General features: G+C 39.2%; 1 protein-coding gene across 8 annotated transcripts in view; it reads right to left on the reverse strand.

Annotated features, from left to right (window-relative positions):
• Positions 1 to 16,805, reverse strand: part of LOC787410 (CDC42 binding protein kinase alpha (DMPK-like)) — a 70,012-nt gene that overhangs the window by 46,680 nt on the left and 6,527 nt on the right. For 7 of the 8 annotated variants that reach the window (XR_009495493.1, XM_024996011.2, XM_059889304.1 and 4 more), the window contains 4 exon segments: positions 15,070 to 15,163; positions 14,566 to 14,696; positions 12,504 to 12,568; positions 7,825 to 7,901 (listed from right to left, as the gene is read on the reverse strand). Coding sequence is in view for 7 of the 8 variants with exons in the window: in XM_024996011.2 (XP_024851779.1) it covers positions 7,825 to 7,901; positions 12,504 to 12,568; positions 14,566 to 14,696; positions 15,070 to 15,163 (367 nt within the window). In the remaining variant the exon portion in view is untranslated. 8 annotated transcript variants of the gene reach the window in all.

Raw genomic sequence — 16,805 nt, forward strand, 5'->3', positions numbered from 1 at the left:
TATTTGCAGGGAAGGAATGGACATGCAGACGTAGAGAAGAGATGTGTGACCACATTGCAAATTTCATGAAGAGAATAGAATTTAATCAGGATTATATTTAATCTTGATATTTTATATTAGATCTTTAATCTTGATGGAATCTTGATTGAATTGATGTATTATCAGTAAACTCAAACAGGGGCTCTGTATCAACCTAGATGGGTGGGGTGGGGAGGGAGATGGGAGGGAGGTTCAAAAGGGAGGGGGATATATGTATATCTATGGCTGATTCATGTTGAGGCTTGACAGAAAACAACAAAATTCTGTAAAGCAATTATCCTTCAATTAAAAAATAAATTAATAAAAAAATGAATTAATATCTTTATAATATTGTGTCTTTCAATCTAGTGTTATAGACTATTTAACTTAGGCCTTTTCAAATATCCCTCTTTAAATTTTATAATATTTCTTCCTAGAAGCCTTCTAGCTATTGTTAGATTTGCTTCTAAATATTTGATTCCTTATGCTATTGTAAATGGTGTATGTTTCAAAAGATAATTATTTAATATTCTAATATAATTACTTCATATTATTTAATATTCATATAGAGAGATGCATTTGATTTGAGTATATTGATGTGACATATATTTGTTTCTGTATATTGACATTGCAGTCAACATATTCTGTACATATAATATACTCTGTATATTGATTTTTATATACTGATATGGTAGTCAACCACCTTGCTAAACTATTAATAATTCTAATAATTTATTGAAAAGATCCTCAATTTCATAATGAATTTTATGTTCATAAACATAAATTTTTTTATTTTTTCATTTTTATACTTTTTTGCACTTCATACTTTTCATTTTTATACTTTGTTCATAAATATAAAAATAGAAAAGCTTCAGTATTTCACCATTATACAGTTATATACATCAGATCAGATCAGTTGCTCAGTCATGTCCGACTCTTTGCGACCCCATGAATCACAGCACGCCAGGCCTCCCTGTCCATCAGACTCAGGTCCATCGAGTCAGTGATGCCATCCAGCCATCTCATCCTCTGTCGTCCCCTTCTCCTCCTGCCCCCAAGCCCTTCCAGCATCAGAATCTTTTCCAATGAGTCAACTCTTCGCATGACGTGGCCAAAGTACTGGAGTATATAATTATTATTATATATAATGGCGGCACTACTGGTAAAGAGGGCTTCCCAGGTGGTGCTAGTGGTAAAGAACCTAACTGCCAGTGCAGGAGAAGGTACGAGACATGGGTTTGATCCCTGGGTTGGGAAAAGCCCCTGGAGGAGGGCATGGCAACCCACTTCAGTATTCTTGCCTGGAGAATCCCATGGACAGAGGAGCCTGGTGGACTTTGGTCCATAGGGTTGCAGAGTCAGACATGACTGAAGTGACTTAGGATGGAGGATAATAATATTATACAACATATAATGATAATTATATAATATTAAATACTATTATTATATATGACTTTTGTTGCTGGTGCTGATATCTTTGATCAGATAAAGAAAGTTGTTTTCTATTTCTAGATTGGGAAGAAGGGTTTTGCTTTTCTATCATAAAAGGCTGTTGAAATTTTTCAGATGTTCTTATGCTTTTATTGAAATGATATGATTTATATTTTTAATCCATGAAAATCAAGATGGTGGACTAGAGGGATGTATGCTCATCTTCTCTTGCAAGAACACCGAAATTGCAACTAGCTGCTGAACAACCATCAACAGGATAATGTTGGATCCCACAAAAGAAAGATACCCCATGTCCAAGGGCAAAGAAGTCCCAACAAGATGGTATGAGTGGTGTAATCACATTTAGAATCAAATCTCATAACTGCTAGAGATGCTCAGAGGGTACAAACAAAACCTCATGCTCACCAGGACCCAGGGAAAGGTGCAGTGACCCCCACAAGAGACTGAACCAGACCTGCCTTTGAGTGTTTGAGGGTCTCCTGTGGAGGCACAGGTCAGCAATGGCCTGCTGTGGGGACAGGGGTTCTGGGTGCCGCAGACCTGGGAGGCACAGTTGTGTGGCATAAGTCGTCTTGGAGGAGGTTGCCATTAGCCCCACCATAGAGCCACTGAGCCTACAAACTGGAGAACAATTATACCAAAGAAGTTCTTGCTGCTACTGCTAAGTCACTTCAGTCGTGTCCGACTCTGCATGACCCCATAGATGGCAGCCCACCAGGCTCCCCCGTCCCTGGGATTCTCCAGGCAAGAACACTGGAGTGGGTTGCCATTTCCTTCTCCAATGCATGAAAGTGAAAAGTGAAAGTGAAGTCGCTCAGTCGTGTCCGACTCTTAGCGATCCCGTGGACTGCAGCCTACCAGGCTCCTCCATCCATGGGATTTTCCAGGCAAGAGTACTGGAGTGGGGTGCCATTGCCTTCTTGCACTGTTGCAAAAGTTCTAGGGCCCAAAACAGAGTTTCCAACCTGGGGATCTGAGAACCCTCTGAGAATTTGACTTTGAAGGGCAGTGGGATTTGATTACAGAACTTCCATAGGACTGGGGAAACAGAGTCTTGGAGGGCCAAACAATACCTTGTGCGCACCAGGACCCAGGAGAAACGAGCAGTGACCCCACAAGAGACTGAGCCAGACTTTTAATATTTTTAATCTGTTACTGTGTTATATTTTTAATGTGTTACTGTGTTATGTTGATTCATTTTCCAGAAGGAAAAGGGGATGACAGAGGATGAGATGGCTGGATTGCCGGGAGCCGGCATATTGCATATTGAGTGCATATTGCATATTGAGTGCAGCACTTTCCACAGCATCATCTTTCAGGATCTGGAATAGCTCAACTGGAATTCTATCACTGCCGGGAGCCAGCGTGAGGAACTCCGCCCATGGCAAAGGTCATGAGGAAGGAGGTTCGGCATACGCAAAGGCGGGATGGAGCCCCAGGAGTCCCTCTGGAAATTCTCGAGCATCTACCCCCAAAACCAGAGTCTGCCTACTTTCTGCTTTGTGCTCTCACCTACACCTCTGACTTTACGGGGGGCTGTCCCCCATTACCTCTCTCTGAAAAAAGTTAACTTACAGCTCCAGTTAATAATTCCTGGGTGTGACAGTGTTTCAACCTACAAACTCCTTTGGAAGTCCTCTAGCCTGCCTGAATAGGTTTTTCCGGCCACATGTGATTGTTCAGAGCCTTCCAACTGTGAGAGGCATGAGATGTTCTAAACTGTCTGAATACAGATTCCTTTGAGCAGTTAAAAGATTGATTAGAAATTGTATTGGTGAAGGGATTTTCACCTGTTGGGACAACGTTTGCTGCTAAGTTTCCATATCCCTTACCTGCTGTGTCCCTGGCAGTGTATTGATTAATATAATTGGTGTAAGTAGTAGCTTTAATTTTTGAAATCTTGTAACCTTGAATTAATTCTTTTTCTTGTTACAGCCCACCACACCTTTGCCCTATAGGAATGCAACTTTAATGCTTTTGGAGGGTGGCGCCTGACTAGTCACCTTTAGAGAAAAATAAGTTTTCTGAAGAAAGGGTCTTAAAATGTTAACAGGCCTCTGGGCCAGAAGATGATGCAAATCACCTAAACTTTTGCATATGATAAGTTTGCAGGAAGAAAGCCTGGCTTACTGCATGACTCTATCCCTTCCCCCATTATCCTCTATGCATAACTTAAGGTATAAAAACTACTTTGGAAAATAAAGTGTGGGCCTTGTTCACAGAAACTTGGTCTCCCCATGTCGTTCTTTCTCTCACCTTCTGGCTGAATTATTCAGCCTCTTTTCTCCCCTGAATTTCCTCACTGAGCTATCCTTATTCTATTACTCTTTATATCCTTAATTAACATTTAATTAAGCAGTTGTTTCCTGATCCTCACCGACGCTGTCCCCGCTTCGAATTCCCTGGATCCACCGGGGCTGGACCCCGGTACTGGATGGCATCACCGACTCGATGGACATGAGTTTGAGTGAACTCTGGGAGTTGGTGATGGACAGGGAGGCCTGGCGTGCTGCAATTCATGGGATCACAAAGAGTCGGACACGACTGAACGACTGGACTGAACTGAACTGAAAGTGAAACTTTGTGTATCTGTTCAGTTCAGTTCAGTCACTCTGTTGTGTCTGACTCTTTGCAACCCCATGGACTGCAGCCTGCCAGGCTTCCCTGTCCAACATCCACTCCCGGACATAGCTCAAACTCATGTCCGAGTTGGTGATGCCATCCAACTGTCTCATCCTTTGTCGTCCCCTTCTCCTCCTGCCTTCAATCTTTTCCAGCATCAGGGTCTTATACCAAAATGGTCATGCTGAGTTATTCTTTTTATTCTGTTTAGCAACTTTTTTTAAAGACTTAAAAATTTTTTCAACAATTGCAGGATTTCATGAGAATTCCCACTGTACAGCTAAGAGTATACAAAAGGTCAGATTTGCCATGTGTATGGTGCAGATGTTTTACTACTGGGCAATAGTGATGAAGTATAATGAAAACAGTGTATATAATCTTTGAACTGTTCCAAGGACATGGCAATCAGCACAGCTGAAGCCATGGATGTTCTTGTTAAATTTCAAACTAAAGTTCAAAGAATGCTTCTGTAACTTCAGCCAAAATAGTGGATTGTATACCTTTGTCTTTAACAAACACATGAGCATCATTATCTTAGCCTTACCCTCGATAATCTTTTAATGAGTGGCTAAAATTTAAAGCTGTGTGTTCAGTTAAGACAAAACCTATATTTTTCATAACAGGTATAGAACCAACAAAATACTCATTAATGTCAAAAGTAGAATTCTGTATGTTCACCAGTAAGATTAGACTTCTTCCTTCTAAAATATTCCTTATCAGGTTTAGGTATCAGGTTACACTAACCACATAAAATAATTTGGGGAGTGTCTTAGTCAACTACTGCTGTCAAAACAAAATACATGGATTAGGTGACTAAACAGCAGGCATATATTTCTCATAGTTCTGGAGGCTGGATGTTTTAGATCAGGGTGCCAGTGTGGTTGGCTTCTGGTAAGAATTTTCTTTCTAGCTTGCAGACAGCCAGCTCCTCACTGTGCCCTCATAGAGGCCACCAATAATATCAGACAAGGGTCTCACTCTCACAATCTCATTTAACTGTTTAGTCGCTAGTTGTGTTCAATTCTTTCTGACCCTATGGACTATAGCCTGCCAGGCTCCTCTGTCTATGGGACTGTCCTGGCAAGAATACTGGAGTGGGTTGCCATGCCCTCCGCCAGGGGATCTTTGTGACCCAGGGATTGAACCCTCATCTCTTAATGGTTCCTGCATTGATGAGTGGGTTCTTTACCACTAGCATCACCTGGGAAGCCCATAAATATACATAAGGATAGATAAAAAGATACAGACATTATAAGGAATTGTCTCACATAAATAGATCATAAATAATTTCCTTAAGTAAATAAAAGATTAAAATATATACATATATATATATAAACATAAGGACATATAAAAAGATACAGATACAAGGAATTGGCTCACATGATTATGGAATATAACCAGAAGGAGATATTGATACACAAATAGATAGTGATATAAATCCCTGTTGGTTTTGTTCCTCTGGAGAACCTTAAACCAGATTTTGGTGCTGAGAAGAGACTGGTTCCAAATTGGGAAAGGATTATGTCAAGGCTGTATATTATTACCCTGCTTATTTAACTTATATGCAGAGTACATTATGCAAAATGCTTGTCTGGATGAAGCACAAGCTGGAATCAAGATTGCCAGGAGAAATATCAATAACCTCAGATATGCAGATGACACCACCCTTATGGCAGAAAGTGAAGAGGAACTAAAGAGCTTCTTGATGAAGGTGAAAGAGGAGAGTGAAAAAACTGGCTTGAAACTCAACATTCAAAAAACTAAGATCATGGCATCCAGACCCATCACTTCATGGCAAATAGATGGGGAAACAATGGAAACAGTGAAAGATTTTATTTTGGGGGGCTCCAAAATCACTGCAGATGGTGACTGCAGCCATGAAATTAAAAGCCAATTGCTCTTTGGAAGGAAAGCTATGACAAACCTAGACAACATATTAAAAAGCAGAGACATTGCCAACAATGGTCCGTATAGTCAAAGCTATAGTTTTTCCAGTAGTCATGTATAGATGTGAGAGTTGGACCATAAAGAAGGCTGAGCACCAAAGAATTGATGCTTTTGAACTGTGGACTTGGAGAAGACTCTTGAGAGGCCCGTGGACTGCAAGGAGATCAAACCAGTCAATTCTAAAGGAAACAAATCCTGGACCTTCATAGTCCGTGGGGTCACAAAGAGTCAGACATGACTGAGTGACTAACACTTCCACTTTCACATGAATGAACCCATAGGACACTATGGTAAGTGAAATAAGCCAGTTACAGAAGACAAATACTACATGATTCCACTTATGGGAAAATTCTAAAGTCAAACTCATAGAAGTAGAGAGTGGAATGCTGGTTGCCAATAACTAGAGGAGAGGAAAAGTGGGGAAACATCGGTCAATGAGTACAAAGTTTCACTTATGCAAGATGAATAAATTCTGGAGATCTGCTGTACAAAGTTGTGCTAATAGCTAGCCATATTGCATTGTGTACTTGAAAACTTGTTAAGAGGGTTTATGTTAAGTGTTCTTACAGGAATGGCAGTAAGAGACCATATTTCTGCCAGGGATGGCAGTCCAGTAGTTAGGACTCCCTGCTTCCACTGCTGAGGGCCTCGGTTCAATCCCTGGTCAGAGAACTAAGATCCAGCAAGCAATGTGGGGACAAAAGTGTTTAACAATAAAAAGAAGCACAAGGAAATTTTTTGAGGTAATGGATGTATGTATTACTTTGATTGTGGTGATAGTTTCATGAGTGTATGAGTATGTACAAAGTCATCAAATTGTACATACATTAAATATGTACATCAGTTATACATCAATTGCACCTAAATAAAGGTTTTAAAAATAAATAGATAAAGTGAAACATCTCCATTAACTGTTACAGTTCTTAGTTTCCTGACTGGAACCAGACACATATCCAAGGATTCCCCAAAAACAGAATGGGTAAATAAACTACTGTATATTCACATAATGGATGATCACATATATTGAAATACAGTTGAACATATTATTACTACACATAAATGAGACTCACCCACTCAAAGCTGTGATACGAAAGAATCTGTACAGGGTGATTCTACTTATATACTAAAATTAAATCCTCTTGTTTAGGGATGCATACATTCACTGAGTGTAAAAACATTACAAAATGCAAGGTGAGTGGCAGAGTAGCAATTGCCCCCAGCAGAAAGAGAGGGCTTGCTGTTTCTGAGGACGGACACACTTGTGGGGCATCAGTCATGTTTCCGATTTTCACCTGAGAGCAGGTAACAGAGGTACGTACTTTTCTCTATGTGTGTCAGAATTCACGATGTAAAATATTTTATTTTAATTCTAATATAGATGACTTTACAGCCTACATAACCTTGCAGCCTTATTTCCATGAAAACTGTTTCTTTGTTATGTGCTTATGTCAAGCCTCCAGTTCTCTCCCACGGAATATTAAAAGAGTTTTCGATGCATGATACTGGATGCTTGGGGCTGGTGCACTGGGACAACCCAGAGGGATGGTACGGGGAGGGAGGAGGGAGGGGGGTTCAGGATGGGGAACACGTGTATACCTGTGGTGGATTCATGCTGAAGTATGGCAAAACCAGTACAATATTGTAAAGTAATTAACCTCCAATTAAAATAAATAAATTTATAGTAAAAAAAAAAAAAGAGTTTTATTGCAAACGGAAGTGCTACTCTGAAAGCACCAGTGACTTCTGAAGTGGCGGCAGCACATACCCAAGAATTTTAGTACTTACTTCACACTGAGCCACAGCATTAGAAGTTGTATTAAAAAGTGCCAAGGAAGACGAACTTGGGTCTTGTAGCACTAAACCTGGAAGACAACAGCAAGCAGTTTATAAATGAGAAAACTGAAACCAGCATTCATGCCTTTTTCAACCTTAATCTCTTTAAAATTGTTTTCAGACCATATTTTTGGAGATAACCTGATTTATGTGAGTGTGTGCGTGCTAAGTTGCTTCAGTTGTGTCTGACTCTGTGCAACCCTATGAGCTGTAGCCCACAAGGTTTCCCTGTCTGAGGAATTCTCCAGGCAAGAATACTGGAGTGGGTTGCCATGCCCTGGAAACCACGTCTCTTATGTCTCCTGCATTGGCAGGCAGGTTCTTTAAAACTAGTGCCACCTGGGAAGTCCTTGTGTACATATTTAAATCAAAATAGGTTTATATTTATTTTTATATATTAAATATATCTGAGAATTATGCATCTCAAATGAAATAATTTTAGCAAATTTATGCAAACTTATAATGAAATTATATAAATAAATTATGTAAGTTTTCATGAATTAACTCCTGCGTGTCAAGTCATTGCTTTCTTTTCCTTAATAGTATTACATTTAAATAAATTTTGAAACATTTTTAGAAGCCTCAAGGGGATTTCAGCAATATAGTCATGCCAATGATAGATGCTTTTTCTATGTTAGCTTCTCCCCACAGCAGGAATCAATTTCCTAACCTCCTAACCCAGGTACCTAGTACAATTATCTGTTAGTATCCATAGGATATGGCTTCCAGTACCCCTTGCAGATACCAAAGTCCTCCGATGCTCGAGTTCTTTACATGAAGTAATGTAGTATTTGCATGTAATAACCTACCCACATCCTCCTCTATGCTTTAAATCATCTCTAGGTTACTTATAGTACTGAATAAAATGTAAATGCTATGTTAATAGTTGCTGGAAGCTGGCAAATTCAATATAAATTCTATGTAAATAGAATGGTGCACAGCAAAGTCAAGTTTTCCTTTTTGGAACTTTCCATAAATCTTTTGTTTTGTATTTTTTATCTGAGTTTGGGCAAATCCACAGACATGGAACTCACAGATATGGAGGGTCAAATGTATGCATTTCTTAGCTTAAGTTATCTATAAGAAGAACACAGGCAGATATAAAACAAATATTAATTATACTTAAAACTTTTATGATAGTATCAAGGCTTTATTTATTTAGACAAAATAAAATAGCCAACTACAAGTTTATTTTTTCCCTTAAAGGAATTTTAAAGAAATTCCATACATTGTCATTTAGCAATTGTATGAACTTTAAATATACTAAAAAATAAAACCTTATGGTATGAGTATAACTTTATTTAAATACAAGAGAAGAAAAAGTAGGAATTTAGACGTTCTCCAATAAGCATACATTTAACAACTGATATTGCCATGAGTGTGAATTTTCCAGCTCTAAATTGCCAACACAATTTCTTAATAGTCAAGTAAGGAAATGTGTTCAGAAATGTCACATAATACTGCATAAGGATTGTACTGCTCTACAGCATTCAGGGAAAAAATAATGGTAAAAATAAAACTGTGACAAATAAAAATGAAACAATGACAGACTTCATTTTTTTGGGCTTCAAAATCACTGCAGGTGGTGACTGCAGCCATGAAATTAAAAGACGCTTGCTCCTTGGAAGAAAAGTTATAACAAAGCTAGACAGCATATTGAAAAGCAGAGACGTTACTTTGCCAACAAAGGTCTGCCTAGTCAAGGCTATGGTTTTTCCAGTAGTTATGTACGGATGTGAGAGTTGGACTGTGAAGAAAGCTGAGTGCTGAAGAATTGATGCTTTTGAACTGTGGTGTTGAAGAAGACTCTTGAGAGTCCCTGGGACTGCAAGAAGATCCAACCAGTCCATCCTAAAAGAAATCAGTCCTGAATATTCATTAGAAGGACGGATGTTGAAGCTGAAACCAATACTTTGGCCACCTGATACAAAGAACTGACTCATTGGGAAAGACTCTGATGCTGGGAAAGATTGAAGGTGGGAGGAGAAGGGGACGACAGAGGATGAGATGGTTGGATGGCATCACTGACTCAATGGACATGAGTTTGAGTAAACTCTGGGAGTTGATGATGGACAGGGAGGCCTGGTGTGCTGCAGTCCATGGGGTTGCAAAGAGTCGGACACGACTGAGTGACTGAACTGAGAAATAAAACTTCATGTGTAAAGCTTAAAATGTTAACTTGATAAAGTATTGTGATAATATATAGTCTTTGTTTTTAGGTTCCTTCAAAAAAATGTCAAGCTTAGCACTACTCCCACTTATCAAGGTTTTGGGGTCCTGAAGGACCCCATCTACTGGTTCTCTGTAGTGAGCAATACCCTTGCCTTGATTCCTTTGCTGGAGCATCTGCCCTGAGGCCACTACCATCTGAACTTGCTATATCACTTATTCTGTATTCAGTGCATCACTTATTCTACCTCTCTCTTGAATTAGGACCTATCTTGGTTCTTGTCTTTATAAGGATACTCAAGTTCTTTTTAATTGTTTCTTCTACTGTCCATAAAAAGTCAACCCACAAATATTTATTAGACAAATATTTACTTCCAGAGTTTGCCTATCTTGAATTCCTGATTCACCTATTCCTTCCCCTCCAGAATGTTGATCAGCTCTTGCAGGTTCATCTCACTCTGATACAATCCAATGTGAACCAAAAAACTGTGGAATGAAAGGAATGGTGAACTCAGACAGGCGGAAGCTCCACTAACATATTTGCATAAGAAGCAGCTTCTATTGAGAAAATGAAATATCCCTTCAAAGGATTAAAGGTAACACCCACAGTGTATTTTTTTTTAATACATTCTATATAAAATGGAGTATTACTCAGCCATAAAAAAGAATGAAATTGGGTCATTTGTAGTGATGTGGATGAATCCAGAGTCTGTCATACAGAGTGAAGTAAGTCAGAAATAGAAAAGCAAATATATATTCATGCATATATATGGAATCTAGAAAAATGGTACTGATGAATCTAGTTTCAGGGCAGGAATAGAGATGTAGACATAGAGAATAGACTTGATGACACAGTGGGGGAAGAAGAGGATGGGATGAACTAAGAGAGTAGCATTGACATATATACACTTCTATGTATAAAAAAGGTAGCTAGTAGGAAGTCGCTGTATAACACAGGAGCTCAACCTGATGGTCTGTAACAACCTAGAGGGGTGGGGAGTGGGAGGAAGGTTTTAGAGGGAAGCCCCTTATGTATCAGTTCAGTTCAGTTCAGTCGTTCAGTCGTGTCCGACTCTTTGCAACCCCATGAACCGCAGTATGCCAGACCTCCCTGTCCATCACCAACTCCCAGAGTTTACCCAAACTCATGGCCATTGAGTTGGTGATGCCATCTATCATTCATCTCATCCTCTGTTGTCCCCTTCTCCTCCTGCCCTCAATCTTTCCCAGCACCAGGGTCTTTTCAAATGAGTCAGCTCTTCACATCAGGTGGCCAAAATATTGGAGTTTAGCTTCAACATCAGTCCTTCTAATGAACACCCAGGACTGATTTTCTTTAGGATGGACTGGTTGGATCTCCTTACAGTCCAAGGGACTCTCAAGAATCTTCTCCAAGACCACAGATCAAAAGCATCAATTCTTCTGTGCTCACGTAGAGCCAGACATCCTCAATGTGAAGTCAAGTGGGCCTTAGGAAGTATCACTACGAACAAAGCTAGTGGAGGTGATGGAATTCCAGTTGAGCTATTTCAAATCCTAAAAGATGATGCTGTGAAAGTGCTGCACTCAATATGCCACCAAATTTGGAAAACTCAGCAGTGGCCACAGGACTGGAAAAGTTCAGTTTTCATTTCAATCCCAAAGAAAGGCAATGCCAAAGAATGCTCAAACTACCGCACAATTGCACTCATCTCACATGCTAGCAAAGTAATGCTCAAAATTCTCCAAGCCAGGCTTCAGCAACACGTGAACTGTGAACTTCCAGATGTTCAAGCTGGTTTTAGAAAAGGCAGAGGAACCAGAGATACTTATGGCTGATTTACATTGTTGTATGGCAGAAACCAACATAACATTATAATGCAATTATCCTCCAATTAAAAGATTTTTAAAAATGCACCATGGGAAAAAAGTGGAGGAGGATCAGGAGCATCCTGATGCAAATCTGAGGCATCTCCCATGATGATGTCTTCTCAGCTGCACTTCGCCATCTCCCCACTTTGATTCCTACAGCTCTAAACACACAGACATGCGCTGCCTTGACTCTGTTTAATTTGAATAGCAGATTTTCCCATTGCCAGAGTGGCTTTGCCTTATGCTGTGACACATGGGAGCTTCCCAAAACTGGGATGTGACTGGAACAAAATGAAAAAAATTGTATTACAAAAGGTCTTTATAAAAGGTAATTCCACTTAAAATAAAATACTTTGCTTCCACTGTGATAGAAAAATCTCTTAAGTTGTATAAAATAAAACCAAACAAAATGACTCTTTGAACATTTTATCAAACAAGAGTAGACACACACACAAACCTTAACCTTGGCTCCAAGCTGGCTTATGAGAGCTAATCTTCCACTTGCATAGTAAACTGGTTGCCTAGTTAACTGGACTCATGGACATGGAGTGCAATAGGTACTGATTTAGGCAAAAGTTAGCCCCATACCCTTTTAGATCTGAGTGTCTCACCTTTATTCGGGTGTTCAATTTCTAACCACATATCAGACTGGTACTTCTCTCTGGCTTTCATTTTACTAAAAGAGGCAGAGAAAAGGGAAGACACCATTAAATGCAAAGTGCAGGAGACTGACCTATAAGTGGATCTCACTTAACTGGAATGTAGGGCTAATGCAATTAGAGACTTCAGTCAAGCTGAATTTATTACTTATAACATTCCAGATAAAATGTATCTGGATTTATTTCATAGGGAATTGAAATAGTGGAGCAAATAAATGTATATACATATACTATTTTCTGTCTGATTTACATGCCTACTTTTAAGCAAATGTGTGAACTGAGATGCTCTGTGCATAAGATGAAATAATGTGTTTTTTTCTGGAAGATTATACAGATAGCTGTTTACATTGTATCATCCACATACTGAGGAATGTCTTTTTCATTTTTAAATGAAGTATACTGTATAACTGGATCATTTGTAACATATGAAGCTTTTGACTTTAAGTATTTCAACTTTTACATTGAAACTGATTCAAATGTTAATAACTACAGTTAAATGAATTAGTCTTTAAGCCCTCAGAGGCCCTCAGAGGCTTATATTTCTTCTTGACTCATTAAAATGACTCTTTTTGAGCACACTGATGTAGGAAACTGCTGTCATGTTTATATTTTCACACTGGTTTTGAATTTTCTTGCTTTTTTTCCTTTTACTCTCTGATACTGCTGCTGCTGCTGCTAAGTTGCTTCAGTCGTGTCCGACTCTGTGCGACCCTAGAGACGGCAGCCCACCAGGCTCCCCCATCACTGGGATTCTCCAGGCAAGAACACTGGAGCGGGCTGCCATTTTCTTCTCCAATGCAGGAAAGTGAAAAGTGAAAGTGAAGTCACTCAGTCGTGCCCGACTCTTAGTGATCCCACGGACTACAGCCTACCAGGCTCCTCCATCCATGGGATTTTCCAGGCAAGAGTACTGGAGTGGGGTGCCATTGCCTTCTCCACTCTCTGATACTATACCACCTCAAATACACTGATGTATTTATTAGCTATGTTTACTGTCTATTTGTATGATTATCATATTGTCATACACATTGTTCTTGCCTGGAGAATCCCAGGGACGGGGGAGCCTGGTGGGCTACCATCTATGGAGTCGCAGAGAGTCAGACACGACTGAAGTGACTTAGCAGCAGCAGCAGCATACACATTGTTGGAGTTTAATTTGCTCTATGTTTGTGGTAAGAATAAAACAAACTGCTTTACTGACCAGCAAACAGAATGGAGAGAGGCAGCCTTTAAAAAATACACATATTGCCATGTGCAAGTTACAGCTATAATTAAAAATATATGGAAACTAACCTCAGTAGAAGTTAAAGGTCATTTAATAGTTAAAGGTCCATGGGAAATATGCCTCATTTTGAGTTTACCTCATTCTATTACTATTCAAAAGATTTTTTTCTACGTATACAAGGTATTTCTTACTAGAGGATTTGGGGAACCTGTGAATCAAGGAAATTTTGCAAATAAGGAGAGAACAACAGAAATTTCATTCACAGATGATTTAGTTTTTAGTATTATTGATATCATTTTGTAGAGATACTGGAATCAATTAAAGCCTGTTGAAAGTACATATGTTAAAAGTAACTAATTGGTTTCAAACTTTCATCATTTTTCATAGAAATAAATCTATTCTTTAAAAAAAACCCATACTTTATGTCTTACTACTACTACTACTAAGTCGCCTCAGTCGTGTCCGACTCTGTGCGACCCCATAGACGGCAGCCCACGAGGCTCCCCCGTCCCTGGGATTCTCCAGGCAAGAACACGGAGTGGGGTGCCACTGCCTTCTCCAATGCAGGAAAGTGAAAAGTGAAAGTGAAGTCGCTCAGTCGTGTCCGACCCTTAGCGACCCCGTGGACTGCAGCCTACCAGGCTCCTCCCTCCATGGGATTTTCCAGGCAAGAGTACTGGAGTGGGGTGCCATTGCCTTCTCCGACTTGTCTTAGGAAGAAACTAAACACAACACTTTGCAACCAGATTATAAAACAATCATTTAAAAAATGGTATCAGTTGGTCTCACCAGTTTAGAGTGACTGGCACAGCCTCTGGGAGGATCTTTCTGGAAATTTTCTCTCTGTCCAAAGCTGACTCCAACATAATCATAGCTGACATATCCAGTTTATCACATCGCTCCATTGCCCCTGGCATTTTCTACAAAATCAGGTAAGTAGGTTTGAGTTCCATCTTAAGTTTACAAAATTTTAAATCACCTCTAGAAAAAGTTCGGAGGTGCTGGGGACTATTAGTTTTCTTGAATAGTAAACAGAAAACTGACTGTTAAAATGTATTATTTTTCAATAAATTTGGGGATAGTATTAAAAATTCATGTGAACAGTCTCATTTTTATTCTTATAATTCTGGTAACTGCCTCCCTTTCCAAAAAAAGTAGGACTGATCTCATATGAAAAGGCATATTTCAGGTTGAAATCCAATGAACTGAGATTATTCAGCAAGTTTATTATCATCATTTTAGCTTTCCTTTTTTCCATTTTATGAGCCTTTCTGGGCTGTGATTGACACTCACTCTTGCTCCTAAAACCAAGCTGGAATTTCTTAAAGACTCCTCTTCTTCGGTTTTTTCTAACACCAAGTCCTGAGCCTCTTTTTCATCCTTGCTGCTATAATATAGAAAGTAAAAGACAGATAATGGCAAACATGGAAAAAAATTAACCAACCTAATGAGAATAAAGAAAGATACAGGACAGTGAATCTTAGCACAAAGTATTTAAGGAGTCATAACAAATAATTTCTGACCAACAGAAAAGGGTAAAAATCTAGAGATACCTCTAAAATATATGTTATCCTGGATTTTTATAATGCTCATTAAAAAATGTGAAATGGTTGACCAGATTTAGGGCACACTGGACAACAGTAGACTTCTTCCAGGTTCAGATCATGTTGTTGGAGAAACAATTAATTCAAGGCAAAGATAGTTTTCAGTCAGTTCAGTTCAGTCGCTCAGTCGTGTCTGACTCTTTGTGACCCCATGGACTGCAGCATGCCAAGGCTCCCTGTCCATCACCAACTCCCAGAGTTTTCTCAAACTCATGTCGATTGAGTCGGTGATGCCATCCAACCATCTCATCCTCTGTCGTCCCCTTCTCCTCCCACCTTCAATCTTTCCCAGCATCAGGGTCTTTTCAAATGAATCAGTTCTTTGCCAAAGTGACCAAAGTATTGGAGTTTCAGCTTTAGCATCAGTCCTTCCAGTGAATATTCAGGACTGATTTCTTTTAGGATGGACTGGTTTGTTCTCTTTGCAGTCCCACGGACTTTCAAGAGTCTTCAACACCACAGTTCAAAAGCATCAGTTCTTTGGTGCTCAGCTTATAGTTTTACTGACTTAGTTAAGGAAGGTCACTATTTCAAACTGTTTCTTCTTAGAGACTAATTAAAATATTAATGTAATCATTGAAAATCCACACTACGCCCATATGTAAAATAGCTTACTGGTAAGCATAGTGTATGAGTCCCTTGGTGGCTAAGCTGGTAAAGAACCTGCCAGCTAATGCAGGAGACACAAAAAACAGATTTGATCCCTGGGTCAAAAAGATAACTTGGAGAAAGAAATGGCAACCTGCTCCAGTATTCTTGACTGGAAAATTCCAAAGAGTCAGACACGACTGAACATGCACACACACACACAAGCATTACATACAGTCTACACTACTTTATTAATATAACAGCATTAAACCTCCATTCCCAGAGGATCACTCAGTTAATGGGATAGTTAGTCCTATCACTCTCTAGGAAATGCTGAGGCTGGCAAATAAAAAATGCAAGTATAAAAGCAAATGAAAGAAAATTTTGGACATACAAAGAGGTAGGAAGTGTACAACACAGACTTTTCTGAAAGAAGTCTTCCAGGATGTTCTCTAGTGCAAGACAAACACTAAATTCAAGAGAGAGGTAGGGACCAAAAGAAAGCAGGAGTAGCAATACTCATATCAGATAAAATAGACTTTAAAACAAAGGCTGTGAAAAGAGACAAAGAAGGTCACTACATAATGATCAAAGGATCAATCCAAGAAGAAGACATAACAATTATAAATATATATGCACCCAACACGGGAGCACCGCAGTATGTAAGACAAATGCTAACAAGTATGAAAGGAGAAATTAACAATAACACAATAATAGTGGGAGACTTTAATACCCCACTCACACCTATGGATAGATCAACTAAACAGAAAATTAACAAGGAAACACAAACTTTAAACGATACAATAGACCAGTTAGACCTAATTGATATCTATAGGA

This window comes from Bos taurus, chromosome 8 (genome assembly GCF_002263795.3).
Source record: "Bos taurus isolate L1 Dominette 01449 registration number 42190680 breed Hereford chromosome 8, ARS-UCD2.0, whole genome shotgun sequence".
NCBI lineage: Eukaryota > Metazoa > Chordata > Mammalia > Artiodactyla > Bovidae > Bos > Bos taurus.